General features: G+C 59.0%; 1 protein-coding gene across 1 annotated transcript; it reads left to right on the top strand.

The window, feature by feature from the left end:
• The first annotated feature begins 1,883 nt into the window (after positions 1–1,883).
• Positions 1,884–2,522, top strand: LOC147972374 (uncharacterized). The gene has a single exon (XM_087524310.1). The coding sequence runs from the start codon at positions 1,884–1,886 to the stop codon at positions 2,520–2,522; it is 639 nt and encodes a 212-aa protein (XP_087380436.1).
• Positions 2,523–15,562: the final 13,040 nt, after the last annotated feature.

Below are 15,562 nucleotides of genomic sequence, written 5' to 3'. Positions count from 1 at the left end.
GCGGCGGCGCCCAGAAGCGCCGGGCCGCGTCGATCCTCTTCGGCAGCCGGCCGAAGAAGTCCAAGGCTTCCACCGCGGCAACCAAGCGAGATGAGGTGGCCGCAAAGGCGGCCCGCTTCCGCAAGGCGGTGAAGCAGCCACAGGCGGTCTCAGTGTAAGTCATCGAATGCTTGGACGCATGCTTTTCATTGTTCTCTTCGATTGAACACTCTTCCTAACCTTTCCTTGCTCGCCGGACAGGGCGCCGCTTTCCCTTGAGCGGAGTTCGGGCGGCTCCGTAGTCGGGCCAACTGGTGGGTCTTCAGGCTCCCTCCGAGTGGACCCCCGCGCCGACCTCAGGGAGGCCATGGAGCGGAACGCCCGTGAGGCGCGGGAGGAGCGGGAGGCGGCGGAACAAGCGGCCGCCCAGGCGGCCAAGGAGCAGGCCGACGCGGCAGCCAAGGCCCAGGCAGAGGCGGCGGCCGCGGAGACAGAGACGGAGGGTTCGCATAATCAGCCTCCGCTGCTCGCCATTCCCCTCCGTGACGTGGCCCCTGACACCCCATTGCCCCTGGTGGAGGAAATGGGCCAAGACCCGCCGCTGATGGAGAGGAGGGAGGACTCCGTGGTCTTCGTGGAGAGGGCGCCACCGGCAGCGCCAACCGGAGCGGGCCAAGGCGGCCAATCGGCAGCGGCGCCAGAGGAGCCGGCCGGGGGCGAGCCAGAGGTCGGAGCCGGCCTCGAGGTGCAGCCGGTAACGCGCCGGCGGGCAGGGGGAGGCACCGCTGCGCCAGAGCCGCACCGAGTTGCGGGTGCCGGCCGGACGGCGGAGGCCCTGGAGGCAGCCAGCACCGCCACGTCCGAGTGGACTCCCAGCGGGGGGACGGGCGAGCTGAACGTGGCGGCCCAAGAGGTCTGGATCCGGCTTCAAGCTCAGGCCGCCTTGCTGCAGCAGTACACCCAGGAGTTCCTTTCGACGCGGGCCGCCATTCGGGTGAGTCTTTTATCCTTAGTTGCTTTGTTCTCTTGATTTCTTCCGTGGGGGCGCGTCAGCGCACCCACTGGGTGTAGTCCCCGAGATTCGGGCCGACTGCTGAGCAGTCGGGTCAGATCTTCCTTGACGATTACCTTATTCTCACCTCCTGTCTGATCTTCCAGGAGTATCATAACTCCCGTGCTGCCGCCTTCAACTCCCAGGCTCAGGAGTTGGGTCGGAAAACCGAAGACCTTGTCAACAGCCGAAGTGAGTACTTGATCTTGTTTATCTCCTGTGGGGGCGCGTCAGCGCACCCACTGGGTGTAGTCCCCGAGATTCGGGCCGACTGCTGAGCAGTCGGGTCGGATCTTCCCTGACGACTTATTCCTTGTTGGTTTTTTCTTTTGTCTTTCGTGCTTGCAGGGGCCAATGCCGACTTGAGGAGGGAGCTCAGCGAGGCGCAGGCTGCCCTTCGCACCAAGGAAACCGAGCACGCCGCCTTGGTTCTGGAGCGTGACCGCCTGGCCAAGAAGCTGGCTGACCAGGAGGAGAGCCACAAGGCGGCCCTGAAGAAAGCGCAGGATAGCGAAGCCGCCCTGAAGGCCGAGTTCGAGACTAAGGCGGCGGGCTGGGCTGAGACCCGGCAAGAACTGGATGAAGGCTTCGGCCGCATCGAGGACTTGGTCGATGGTAAGCCGCCTTCCTCGCTCCTTTCCTGCCCCTGGCCGCCTGCTTTTTGTTCTGACTTGTGCTGCTTTTTGTTCTCTGTGCAGACTACTTTCCCGGATACTCCGTCTTCGCCGCCCAAACCATCGAGGCCCATCGCTAAGCGCGCCGTCAGGCGGGGGCCAACATCGCGCCGGACGCGAATCGGACGCTTGAGGAGCAGCTCTTGGCGGTCCAAGCACGGCTGCAGCCGGCTCATCGTATGCTTCGCCGCCTCCAACGTGCCGGAGCGCAGGTGTTGGCCGCCCTCTGGCCCGGCGAGACGATTCCCCGCACCCCGAGCCAGACTGCCGACTGGCTGGAGGTTGCAGTCGGCCGCTTTGAAGCTTGGAAGGCGTCGGCGTCCCGTCTTGGAGCCGGGCGGGCGTTGGAGTTCGTCCGAGCTTGGTACCCAGGGCTGAACCTGGACCAGCTGCGCACCTGGCGGCTGGAGGCCGACGCAGAGCTAGAGGAGGTGCGGCCGGCTATCGCTCAGCATGCTTCGATGATCGCCGAGTGCACCGACATCAGTGTTTTTGCACCTGAAATCAACGATAACGGCGTTGCCCAGCCGGAGGAGTGGTTTGGGCTGAACCCGGCGGTGGGCGAGGACTCGGCAGAGGAGATCGCCTCCAGCGACGAAGGCGAAGACGACGAAGAAGAGGAAGGTGAAGACGTCGAGCCGGCTGGTGGAACAACCGGCCGGTCTCAGGCTGACCGTGCCTCCAGCAACGAGGCGCGCACAAGCGCGCCCTCTGCGGGAGGCGGTGATCAGGACGAGGTTCGCCAGCCGGCCACTCCTTCAGCCGGCACAGCTGTCTCCACCGACCAGCCCGGCTCGTCGGTCACTCCGCCGGCTTAATCTGTCGTCCTTGTTTTTCCTGCTTGTTGCCTTCTGAACAACTTTATTAAGCTTTCGCAGTTCCACCCATTGGGGGTGTATCCAAACTATCTTGAATGCTGGCCTCTTGGAGATCTTTTATGTAAATATTATTGTGTGCATGTTTGGTTTCCATTCATGTATGCTTTTTATCCTTAGGCTTTTTCCTTTGCCGCCTTCCCTCTTTGGGGAGGCAAGTACTCGAGCTTCCCTGGATTGAAGTGAAGTGAATGGAAGCCGGCCGGCCGGCTATTCTGGTAGTCGGTCGGTGGTAGGAGGCAAACCGGCTTTTTCTGGAAGGGCTGAATGATGAGATGAGCATGCAGTTGATGGTAACAACCTTCAACAACTATCAGGAGTTGGTAGATAAGGCTCTTATGATTGAAGGGAAATAGCAGCAGATTGAGAGCCGCGAGAGAAAGTATGGACAAGGAAAGTATAACTCAGGAGCTCAGCAAAAGCCTCGCCTAACCCCGAACACGGGAGGACTTGTTCACAACCATGGAGGTCACAACCACACTGGAGGAGGATCACATAACCAAAGTGGTGCTAAGAATGGGAATGGGAACGGAGCTAACAACAATCAGAACCGCTCCAACATGTCCACTCCCACCAAAAGAGACTTAAGTCAGGTTATCTGTTTTAAGTGCGGGAAGACAGGGCACTATGCCAATGATTGCCCTGAAGGAAGGAATGGAAACGGAAATGGAAGCACTGGGAAGAAGCCCAATCCATTCAACAAAGGACAAGTGAACCACGTTAACGTGGAGGAGGTTGAAGAGCAGCCGGACGCGGTAATAGGTAAGTTTTTGGTTAAGTCATTTACCGCTCTTATTCTTTTCGATACTGGTGCATCGCATTCATACATATCAAGGGGATTCGTGGATAAGTTTAAACTACCAACCCAAACCCTTAGGACCCCTCTTTTAGTGAGTTAACCTGGAGAAGAGTATATGGCTAGCCGATGGTGTGACCAGATACCCTTAAACATTGGTACACATGTTTTTCCGTCCGACCTAATTATCTTGGAGTCACAAGGATTGGGTGTGATATTGGGTATGGACTGGATGTCAAAGTTTGGAGGAAGCATTGACTGTGCTAGTAAGTCGATTTATCTCACCACCCCGGAAGGAAGAAGGATTAAGTATGTATCTAGGCATGTGCCTAGGAGGAGTCAAGTGAATGCCCTTACAGGAGTTGTTTAGGAGGAAATGCCTGTAGTGAAGGATTACCTGGATGTTTTCCCAGAGGAGTTACTAGGCATGCCACCGGACAGAGATATTGAGTTTTTCATAGAGTTGTTACCAGGACCAGGACCAATATCCAAGAGACCCTATCAGATGCCCGCAAATGATCTGGAAGAAATTAAGAAACGGATCAAGGAGTTATTGGAGAAAGGATATATCCGAAGAAGTTCATCACCTTGGGGAGCCCCAGTAATTTTGGTTGAGAAGAAGGATAAATCCCTGAGGATGGTTGTTGATTATCGAGCATTGAATGAAGTGACGATTAAGAACAAGTACCCATTGCCGATGATCAACGATCTGTTTGATCAGTTGCAAGGAGCTAAAGTGTTTTCGAAGATCGATTTGCGATCGGGGTATCATTAGTTGAAGATATGAGAGAAGGACATACCAAAGACGTCGTTCACAATGCGATATGGATTATACGAGTACACGATCATGTCATTTGGACTGACTAACGCCCCTGCCTATTTCATGAGTATTTGGACAAGTTTGTTGTGGTGTTTATTGATGATATCATGGTATACTCGAAGAACGAGGAGGAGCACAAAGAGCATTTGCGTTTAGTTCTCGAGAAGCTCAGGGAACACCAGTTGTATGCTAAGTTTAGCAAATGCGAGTTTTCGCTGAAGGAAGTCGGATTCCTTGGACATGTTATATCAGGAGAAGGTATAGCAGTATACCCCAACAAGGTTCAGTCAGTCACTGAATGGTTGGCACCCACCTCAGTTAGCGAGATCCGCAGTTTTCTTGGACTCGCATGATAATACCGGAGATTCATTGAGAATTTTTCCAAGATTGCAAAACCAATGACTGAACTGTTGAAGAAGGATACCAAGTTTAAATGGACAGAAGATTGTGAAGCAAGTTTCCAGGAGTTGAAGAAACGTTTGACTACAGCCCCAGTGCTAGTACTGCCAGATATACATAAGGAGTTCCAAGTGCATTGCGACGCCTCTCGTGTCGGGTGGTAGGTGTGACATATGCCAATGGGTGGATTATCATTGTGGGAGCCAGTAAAACATCGCTGGTGCCTGGAAACGGGATGAGGCGAAGACATGCACGCCGGCGAATCTTACCCAGCTTCGGGGCTCTCCGTGGAGATAACACCCCTAATGCTGCTCTGCGGGGTCTCCGCATGATCACTAGATGGACAAGTAGCTACACAATGCTCCTTGAGCTGTTTGGTGGGAGGAGGAAGAAGGGCACGGCTGGCTTGCTTCTTCTCCTTGTGTGGTGTCTAAAACTAGCTGGGGATCGAACCCTTTGCATGGGTGCCCCGGGAGGTTTATATAGGCCTACCCCCCGGGGGTACAATGGTAATCCGACTGGGCGCCGGGCCCAGCCGTCTGTGACTGCGCTCGCCGGCTTCTGCGCCGGCTGCTAGGGCCCGTCGACTGGTGGGTCCCGCCGGCTGCCGGCCCCTTCGTTGACAGGAAGGCCCCACCGTCCAGTACCTTGTCGGCGGCTGGTTACTGTTGCTCTATCTTGGTGACGTGGGCTTCGTCGAGGTAGGCGTGGCTACAGTGCCGCCGCCCGGCGGGCGGTTGCTGTAGCCTCACCGCGTCTTGTCTCCTTAATGGGGCATCTCCTTCGAGGGAGGCGGCAAGCCGGCTGCGGGGAGTCGGCTCTGTCTTGGGCCGACTGGGGGAGGCGTGGCCGCCTTTGTGTGTCTCTCTGCCCAAAGGGGCCCACCGCCTGTGTGCCGTACTGGTAGCCCATCGTGGATGACATCAGGGTAAACATGGCAACAGTGCTGTGCCGGACGGGTCATTGTCACCCGTATGGTGCACTGTGCCGGTCGTGCTCCGGGATTCGGGGGTGGCAGGCTTCACTGTAGCCGTGCCCCGTCACATCACCGTTAGGTGGATGCAAACTTTGAGGGTACGGTCTCGACCGCTTTGTGGGAGCTGGCTTCTTGGAGTCGGCCTTCTCGCGGCCGGCTTCTCGAAGCCGGCCCTCCCGTGGCTTTCTTTGCAAGGGCTAAAGTCGGGCCGCCTTCCGATAGCCGGCCTGGGTGACGGCCAACAAGGGGTAGGCGGCCCCTACGTCTTGGATTCTTAAGAGCCGGACGGGCTTGTAATTTTTTCAGAAGGGCCAGGGGAAGCCGGCTAGGCTACCCATGGCTATTATCTCCGATAGTAGTCCCCGAAGCTGATCGAGCTTCGAAGCGGACAGAGGGACGAGAAGCTTGGTCAGCTTCCTACCCTGAGGAGCCGGCTTTGCTGGTGTATGCCGATTTCGGAGAGCTCTGTGTCTTACAGGTGGGAACGTTGTCGACCCGCGCGCTGACCGCGGGCCCTCCCGCGGGCCACGTGGCACCGAAACCCTGCCAGTGCACACGCGCGATAAGACGCCGCCGCAGATCCGGGCCCGCCACTCCTAAGCCTCGGCCTGAGCGCTGATCTTCTGCGGCACATGCGGACCGCTCGCCTTCCCACGGCGACTTTATTACGCCATTAGGGCGCAATAATCGCGGGACGTGGGGGAGTGGGCGCAGTCGATCCCCATGTTCCCCCACGCCACGCCTCCTCGGCTCCGCCACACAAGCCTATAAGTAGGGGGAGGAGGGGGAGAGACAGAGGTTCGCACGCTCTCCCTCACTCCACCCCTCCTCGTCTTCCTTCTTCTTCTTGCTGCCGCCGCAGCCTCCCATTGCAGCGCCGCTGCGCCGCCACATCGTCTTGCTCCCATGGCTCTGTCAAGCTCGTGGGACGGCTCCAATGTCCATGAGGACCACGTTGAGTTCCTCCGCCGGAAGCGGCGCCTGCCCGACCCCAACTTTGTGCGGGTCCGCCTGGCGCCGGAGAGGGAGATTTCGCCGGCACTGGAGGAGGGCGAGCGGGTTGTCTTCCTCTCGCACTTCCCGCGCGGCTTCGGCCTTCCGGCGAGCGGGTTCCTCCTTTCCTTCCTCGAATTCTACAACCTTCAGCCGCATCACCTCAGGCCCAACGCGGTGATGCTGCTGTCGGCCTTCGTCTCTCTCTGCGAAGGTTTCTTGGGGATGCTCCCCACGCTTGAGCTCTGGGGGGGAATTCTTCCAGAACAAACTCGGCACCGTCGTCGCGGGCGTGCCCGCCCCCTGCGGGGCCTACATCGCCACGAGGAGGTCGGGCGAGAACAACCCGTTCCCACCCATCCCGCTGATCCAGTCGGTGAAGATCTGGCAGAAGTCGTACTTCTATGTGAAGAACGTCGCCCAGTAAGGCGACCACGTCAACCTGCCGGCTTACGTAGCCGGCCCGCCGGCTGGGAGGCAACCCTCATGGAGCTTCCGGTCCAGGTCACTGTCTCAGTCCGGGAACGCAGCCGTCTCCCAGCTTCGGGTGATGATCCAGTCGGAAGGCCTGACCGGATCCGACTTGGTGGCCGCCTTTGTGGAGCGCCGGTTACTTCCTCTCCAAAGCCGGCCCACATGATGTGTCAGATGAGCGGCCGCTTCGACCCAAGCTGGCTAAGCACCAGGGAGATGCCTCATTCGGAGGTGTCGTACATGGTGAATTATATCTCCAACTGCAAGCTCGTCGAGGACTGGCGATACGGCAAGGCGCCATATTCTCGCACCAACCCTCCGCCCGTGGTAAGTTTTTCCTCTCTTTTTTGTTGGTAGCCGGCCTCATGATAGCCGGCTTCTGACTAGTCGGCTCTCCCTTAGCAGAACCCTCTCCTTCCGCCGATGACCGGGCCCGCAGGGATAGAGCGCCAGTACGTCCCCGACCGCACGGTGGACGATGCTGACGATCCGGACTTGGAAGCGGCCGCCATGGAAGACGCCGTCGTGGGGGAAAACGCCGAGCCCGGAGGCACGGGGCTCACTGCCGGCTTCGAGGACTGGCCGGATGATGCCGAGGTCGAAGTCGCCCCGCGTCGCCAGCCGGCGCCTGATCATCAAGGCGCGGGCTCGTCCGCCGCGCCAGCTGTCAACGGCGGCGCCCAGATGCGCAGGGCCGCGTCGATCCTCTTCGGCAGCCGGCCGAAGAAGTCCAAGGCCTCCACCGCGGCGACCAAGCGAGATGAGGCGGCCCGCTTCCGCAAGGCGGTGAAGCAGCCACAGGCGGTCTCAGTGTAAGTCATCGAATGCTTGGACGCATGCTTTTCATTCTCTCTTTGATTGAACACTCTTCCTAACCTTTCCTTGCTCACCGGACAGGGCGCCGCTTTCCCTTGAGCGGAGTCCGGGCGGCTCCGTAGTCGGGCCAACTGGAGGGTCTTCAGGCTCCCGCCGAGTGGACCCCCGCGCCGACCTCACGGAGGCCACGGAGCGGATCGCCCGTGAGGCGCGGGAGGAGCGGGAGGCGGCGGAACAAGCGGCCGCCCAGGCGGCGAAGGAGCAGGCTGACGCGGCAGCCAAGGCCCAGGCAGAGGCGGCGGCCGCGGAGACGGAGACGGAGGGTTCGCATAATCAGCCTCCGCTGCTCGCCATTCCCCTCCGTGCCGTGGCCCCTGACACCCCATTGCCCCTGGCGGAGGAAATGGGCCAAGACCCGCCGCTTATGGAGAGGAGGGAGGACTCCGTGGTCTTCGTGGAGAGGGCGCCACCGGCAGCGCCAACCGGAGCGGGCCAAGGCGGCCAATCGGCAGCGGCGCCAGAGGAGCCGGCCGGGGGCGAGCCGGAGGTCGGAGCCGGCCTCGAGGTGCAGCCGGTAACGTGCCGGCGGGCAGGGGGAGGCACCGCTGCGCCGGAGCCGCACCGAGTTGCGGGCGCCGGCCGGACGACGGAGGCCCTGGAGGCGGCCAGCACCGCCACGTCCGAGTGGACTCCCAGCGGGGGGACGGGTGAGCTGAACATGGCGGCCCAAGAGGTCTGGAGCCGGCTTCAAGCTCAGGCCGCCTTGCTGCAGCAGTACACCCAGGAGTTCCTTTCGACGCGGGCCGCCATCCGGGTGAGTCTTTTATCCTTAGTTGCTTTGTTCTCTTGATTTCTTCCATGGGGGCGCATCAGCGCACCCACTGGGTGTAGTCCCCGAGATTCGGGCCGACTGCTGAGCAGTCGGGTCGGATCTTCCTTGATGATTACCTTATTCTCGCCTCCTGTCTGATCTTCCAGGAGTATCAAAACTCCCGTGCTGCCGCCTTCAACTCCCAGGCTCAGGAGTTGGGTCGGAAAACCGAAGACCTTGTCAACAGCCGAAGTGAGTACTTGATCTTGTTTATCTCCTGTGGGGGCGCGTCAGCGCACCCACTGGGTGTAGTCCCCGAGATTCGGGCCGACTGCTGAGCAGTCGGGTCGGATCTTCCCTGACGACTTTTTCCTCGTTGGTTTTTTCTTTTGTCTTTCGTGCTTGCAAGGGCCAATGCCGACTTGAGGAGGGAGCTCAGCGAGGCGCAGGCCGCCCTTCGCACCAAGGAAACCGAGCACGCCGCCTTGGTCCTGGAGCGTGACCGCCTGGCCAAGAAGCTAGCTGACCAGAAGGAGAGCCACAAGACGGCCCTGAAGAAAGCGCAGGATAGCGAAGCCGCCCTGAAGGCCGAGTTCGAGACTGAGGCGGCGGGCTGGGCTGAGACCCGGCAAGCGCTGGATGAAGGCTTCGGCCGCATCGAGGACTTGGTCGACGGTAAGCCGCCTTCCTCGCTCTTTTCCTGCCCTTGGCCGCCTGCTTTTTGTTCTGACTTGTGCTGCTTTTTGTTCTCTGTGCAGACTACTTTCCCGGCTACTCCGTCCTCGCCGCCCAAACCATCGAGGCCCATCGCGAAGCGCGCCGTCAGGCGGGGGCCAATATCACGCCGGACGCGAATCAGACGCTTGAGGAGCAGCTCTTGGCGGTCCAAGCGCGGCTGCAGCCAGCTCATCGTATGCTTCGCGGCCTCCAACGTGCCGGAGCGCAGGTGTTGGCCGCCCTCTGGCCCAGCGAGACAATTCCCCGCACCCCGAGCCAGACTGCCGACTGGCTGGAGGTTGCAGTCGGCCGCTTTGAAGCTTGGAAGGCGTCGGCGGCCCGGCTTGGAGCCGGGCGGGCGTTGGAGTTCGTCCGAGCTTGGTACCCAGGGCTGAACCTGGACCAGCTGCGCACCTGGCGGCTGGAGGCCGACGCAGAGCTAGAGGAGGTGCGGCCGGCTATCGCTCAGCATGCTTCGACGATCGCCGAGTCCACCGACATCAGCGTTTTTGCACCTGAAATCAACGATGACGGCGTTGCCCAGCCGGAGGAGTGGTTTGGGCTGAACCCGGCGGTGGGCGAGGACTCGGCAGAGGAGATCGCCTCCAGCGATGAAGGCGAAGACAACGAAGAAGAGGAAGGTGAAAACGTCGAGCCGGCTGGTGGAACAACCGGCCGGTCTCAGGCTGACCGTGCCTCCAGCAACGAGGCGCGCACATGTGCGCCCTCTGCGGGAGGCGGTGATCAGGCCGAGGTTCGCCAGCCATCCACTCCTTCAGCCGGCACAGCCGTCTCCACCAACCAGCCCGGCTCGTCGGTCGCTCCGCCGGCTTAATCTGCCGTCCTTGGTTTTCCTGCTTGTTGCTTTCTGAACAACTTTATTAAGCTTTCGCAGTTCCACCCACTGGGGGTGTATCCAAACTATGTTGAATGCTGGCCTCTTGGAGGTCTTTTATGTAAATATTATTGTGTGCATGTTTGGTTTCCATTCACGTATGCTTTTTATCCTTAGGCTTTTTCCTTCGCCGCCTTCCCTCTTTGGGGAGGCAAGTACTCGAGCTTCCCTAGATTGAAGTGAAGTGAATGGAAGCCGGCCGGCCGGCTACTCTGGTAGTCGGTCGGTGGTAGGAGGCAAACCGGCTTTCGTTATATTAGTCCGTTAGTCCCTAGCCATTTTTCGTGTGGGCATCCTTTCCTGCTTTTAACTCTTGCCAGCCAGACAGTTGGTTCTTCGAACTGCGACTTTTGGCAAGAGTTAAGCTTGGGTGTCGGCACACTACTTGTCTGACCGCGGGTAGGACTTCTAATATAACTCCAGTCAGCCAGTCCCCGGGCCGACTAGTCGAACCCGGTGCCGGACGGAACAAGTAAATGAAATGACAAGGTCATAAGCATGATAATCTTCATACATAGATAAAAGATGGTAGTCCCGGAGCTCTCCTCGGGGGGCCTATTGTCTCGTACTTAGTACAAAAGTTAGCGTGATACATACTGCATTTCAACTGTAAAATCTTCGGAGGAGGTTGGCGTTCCATGGTCGTTCCGACTCCTTGCCGGAGTCGTCTCTCTTGTGTGCCTTGGGCTTCTGTGCGTCGATTAGGTAGTAGGAGTCGTTGCCTAAAGCTCTGCTGATGACGAAGGGGCCCTCCCAAGGAGCCGAGAGCTTGTTCTGGCCGGCAGTTCACTGGATCAGTCGGAGCACAAGGTTGCCCTCTTGGAAGGATCTTGGTCTGACCTTCCGACTGTGGTAGCGGCGCAAACCCTGCTGGTAGATGGCAGACCGGCTGAGGGCTAACAGCCGGCCTTCTTCCAGCAGGTCAACGCCGTCTTCTCGTGCTTCCTTGGCCTCCGCCTCCATGTACATGGTTACCCGGGGCGAGTCGAACTCGATGTCGGTTGGGATGATCGCCTCGGCACCGTACACGAGGAAGAAAGGAGTGAAGCCGGTTGACTTGTTTGGAGTAGTGCGCAGACTCTAGAGGACAGCCGGCAGCTCATCGAGCCAACAGCCGGCTCAACGCTCCAGTGGTACGACCAGTCGGGGCTTGATGCTAGAAAGGATGAGGCCGTGGGCTCGCTCGACCTGGCCGTTTGACTGCGGGTGGGCAACGGACGCTAAGTCCAGCCGGATACCTTGCGTTGCGCAGAAACGTGCCAAGGCTCCCTTGGCAAAATTCGTGCCATTGTCGGTGATGATGCTGTGTGGCACGCCGTACCGAGTTGTTATATCTGCGATGAATGTCACGGCAGTCGGCCCATTCAGCTTCTTGATCGGCTTTGCCTCAATCCACTTGGTGAATTTGTCCACGGCGACGAGCAAATGTGTCATGCCGCCGCGCACCGTCTTGAATGGGCCCACCATGTCCAGTCCCCAAACGGCAAAGGGCCAGGTGAGGGGAATGGTCTTGAGTGCCGAAGCCGGCATGTGTTGCTTGGAGCTGAAGAGTTGGCACCCTTTGCAATGTTTAACCAATTCTTTGGCGTCATCCAAAGCAGTCGGCCAAAAGAAACCATGGCGGAAAGCTTTGGCGACGAGTGATCTTGAGGCCGCATGGTGGCCGTATTCTCCTTGGTGGATGTCTCTGAGGATTGCAATGCCCTTCTCTTGCTCGACACATCGTTGGAGGACTCCAGTGACACTGCGCTTGACGAGCTCTCTGTTGACGATTGTGTATGCTTCGGCTCGGCGTTGGACTTGTTTTCCCTCTGTTTTGTTAGCCGGCAGATCTAGGTTTATTAGGAAGTTGAGGATGGGCTGAGCCCATGATGGAGCCGCGACCTCTCCTATTGCGAATGTGGCTACTGCCACCAAGGTGGTCGGGCTGGGTGGTGAAATGCTGGAGTCGGCCGCCGGCTGTTGTGTTGGTGCAGTCCCCGGGCCAACTACCGAAGTCCCCGAGCCGGGTGCAGCAGTCCCCGGATCGGGCGTTACTGCGGAAGTCCCCGAGCCGGCTACCGAAGTCCCTGGGCCGACTGCTGAAGTCCCCGGGTCGCCTGCTTGGTTCTTCGAGCCGGACCCGGCCGCGTCGGGGTTAGGCGGCACAAAGATAGAATCGGACTCTGGAGACGTCTTGATGGACGGCTTGAGGAGGCTTTGTAGAGCGACATCGGTTGGTATTGCTTGCCGGGTGGAGCCTATTCGAGCCAGGGCATCGGCCGGCTCGTTGTCGGCTCGCGGTACGTGGAGGAACTCGCATCCTTCAAAGTATCCACTGATTTGCTGAACAAGGAAGCGGTAGCTTGCCATGTTTGCGTCCTTGGCATCCCAGTCGCTGGATGATTGCTGGACCACCAAGTCCGAGTCGCCATAACATAGGATCCGGCGAATGCCGAGTTCTTTGGCAAGCCGGAGCCCGTGTATGAGCGCCTCGTACTCGGCTACATTGTTGGAAGCGGGAAAGTGAATCTGCAGCGTGTATCTGAGCTTGTCGCCTTTGGGAGAGGTAAGGACGACGCCGGCTCCCAAGCCGGTGCGCATCTTGGACCCGTCGAAGTGCATGCGCCAATGGGTGGAGTCGGGAGCCGGTGGCAGGTACTGGGTCTCGTCCCAGTCGACGAGGAAGTCGGCCAGTGCTTGGGACTTGATGGCGGTGCGGGGCTGGTAGAAGATCGTGTAAGGGGCTAGCTCGATGGCCCATTTCGCCATCCGGCCGGATGCATCCCGGCTGCCTATGATCTCGGCCAGCGGGGCGGTGCATACGATCGTGACGGGATGCTCTTGAAAATAGGGCTTCAGCTTCTTGGCGGTGAAGTACACGCCGTAACACATCTTCTGGTAGTGCGGGTAGTTATGCTTTGAGGCGGACAGTACCTTGCTCAAATAGTACACTGGCCTCTGGACCGGCTGGGCTCGGCCCTCTTCTGGGCATTGGACTACGATGACGGTGCTGACCACCCGGCTGGTTGCGGCAATGTAGAGGAGCATGGGCTCTTTCTCAGTCAGCACCGCTAGGACAGGCGGCGTGGCCAGCATCTTCTTCAGCTCGTGAAAAGCTTGGTCGGCCTGGTCATTCCACTCGAAGTGAGTGGTCTTCTTCATGAGGCGGTAGAGGGGGAGAGCTTTCTCTTCGAGCCGGCTGATGAAGCGGTTCAGGGAGGCCAAGCATCCGGTGAACTTCTGGATGTCTCGAAGCTTGGTGGGAATCGCCATTCTCTTGATGGCCTTGATCTTCACTGGGGTGCATTCGATGCCGCGTTCGGAGATCAGGAAGCTTAGGAGCTGGCCGGCGGGCACTCCGAACACGCATTTCTCGGGGTTGAGCTTGATTTGGAAACGGCGTAGGTTCTCAAATGTTTCTTTGAGGTCTTCCAGCAAGGTGCCGCGCTTCTCCGTCTTCACCACAATGTCGTCTACGTAGACGTGAGCATTTCTGCCAAGTTGCTTGAGGAGGCACTTCTGCATGCAACGCTGAAAAGTGGCACCGGCATTTCTCAAGCCGAATGTCATAGTCAGGTAGCAGAAGGCTCCGAATGGCGTGATGAAGGCGGTCTTCAGGCGGTCAGCTGGATCTAACTTTATCTGGTGGTATCCTGAGTAAGCATCCAAGAAACTCAACAGCTCGCATCCGGCCGTGGAGTCTATCACCTGGTCAATCCTCGGCAGGGCAGAGGGATCTTTAGGGCAGGCCTTGTTGAGGCTTGTTTATTCTATACACATGCGCCACTTTTTGTTCTTCTTCAGCACGAGGACCGGGTTGGCGAGCCACTCTGGAAAGAAAACTTCCATAATGAAGCCGGCTGCCAGAAGCCGGGCTATCTCTTCCCATACAATCCTTCTCTTTTCCTCCGATAGTCGGCGGAGGGGCTGTTTGACTGGTTTTGCGTCTTCTCGGACGTGTAGTTTGTGCTCGACGAATTCCTTCGAAACACCCGGCATGTCCTTGGGGGACCATGCAAAGATGTCCCGATTCTCACGGAGGAAATTGGCGAGCTCGCCTTCCTATTTGCTGTTCAGGCTTGCCCCGATGACGGCAAACCTCTCGGGGTGCTCGGGGTCAAGGGGTATCTTCTTTGTTTCTTTGGCCGGCTGGAAAGATCCTTGGGCATCATACTCCTTGGGATCGGGGGACAGGTTCGGCTGCTTTCCGGCCATGGCCACGACCCGGTCCAACATCTTCTTCTCTTCGGCAATCACAAGGGACTCGGCCAGCCGGCTACTGGCGGCAGCGCACTCGGAGGACTTCTTGTAATCGCCGGCTATGGTGATGACGCCCTTGGAACTCGGTATCTTCATCTTGAGGTATGCATAGTGGGGGACTGCCATGAACCTGGCCAAGGCGGGTCGGCCAAGCAACGCATGGTAGGGGCTCTCCAGGTCCACCACTTCAAACCAGATCGCTTCCCGGCGGAAATGCTCCTTGTCCCCAAAGAGTACGTCAATCTTGATCTTGCCAATGGGGGCGCAGGACAAGCCGGGTACGATGCCGTGAAACACAGTCCGAGTTGGCACAAGCTGCCTCGTCTTGACAGTTAGCTTCTCCAAAGTATCATGGTACAGGATGTTGATGCTGCTTCCGCCGTCTATCAGCACGCGGGAGAAGTGGGCGGTGCGTCTGTCCGTCGTGAGGGTGGCTTCCAGGACTAAAGCGTAGGAGCCGGGAGATGGCATCACCTCTGGGTGGTCGGCCCGGCTCCAGCTGATGGGTTTCTCTGACCAATGCATGTGCCCGGCTGGGTTAGCAGCGACCACACTGACTTCCTGGTGTCCTCGGCGCTTGCTGTGCCGGTCTTCGAGCTGGCTTGTAAAGACGACGTAGGATGCTTGCTCGTCGGGGAACTCGTCCGGCACGGCGCCGACTGCGGGCCGAGCGGCCTGGGGCGGCGGAGCCGGAGGCGGCGGGCCGGCAGGTGGAGGCGGCGTGAGTCCTTCGACCTTGGAGATCCAGGCGAGCCAGTTGCACTTTCGGGTTGTATGGTTGGACGGCTTCGCGCCGCTATGGAACTTGCACGGGGCGTCAAGAGTTTGCTCATAGGAGAAAGCCGGCTGCCAAGCTGGCCGGCCGCCCTTGGTTTTCTTGGGTGCGGGCCGCCCTTCAGGCAGCGCATCTTCGACTGTGGCCACCTGCCGGCTGGCGGGGGGCGGCGCAGGGCCCTTGCGCTTGTGATCGTTCGGGTGTGGGCGTCGGCCGGAATCCCCTGCCGGCGTTTTGGGCGCCGGGTTGAGTACTTTCCCGGATGCGTC

This window comes from Triticum urartu, chromosome 5A (assembly GCF_056163025.1).
Source record: "Triticum urartu cultivar PI428250 chromosome 5A, HENAU_Tu73, whole genome shotgun sequence".
In the NCBI taxonomy this organism is placed as follows: domain Eukaryota; kingdom Viridiplantae; phylum Streptophyta; class Magnoliopsida; order Poales; family Poaceae; genus Triticum; species Triticum urartu.
This window is presented reverse-complemented; position numbering and strand designations above follow the sequence as displayed.

Excerpts from the sequence above, each read along its gene's own strand:
- LOC147972374 (XM_087524310.1), top strand. The coding sequence starts at position 1,884 with ATGCTTCGCCGCCTCCAACGTGCCGGAGCGCAGGTGTTGGCCGCCCTC.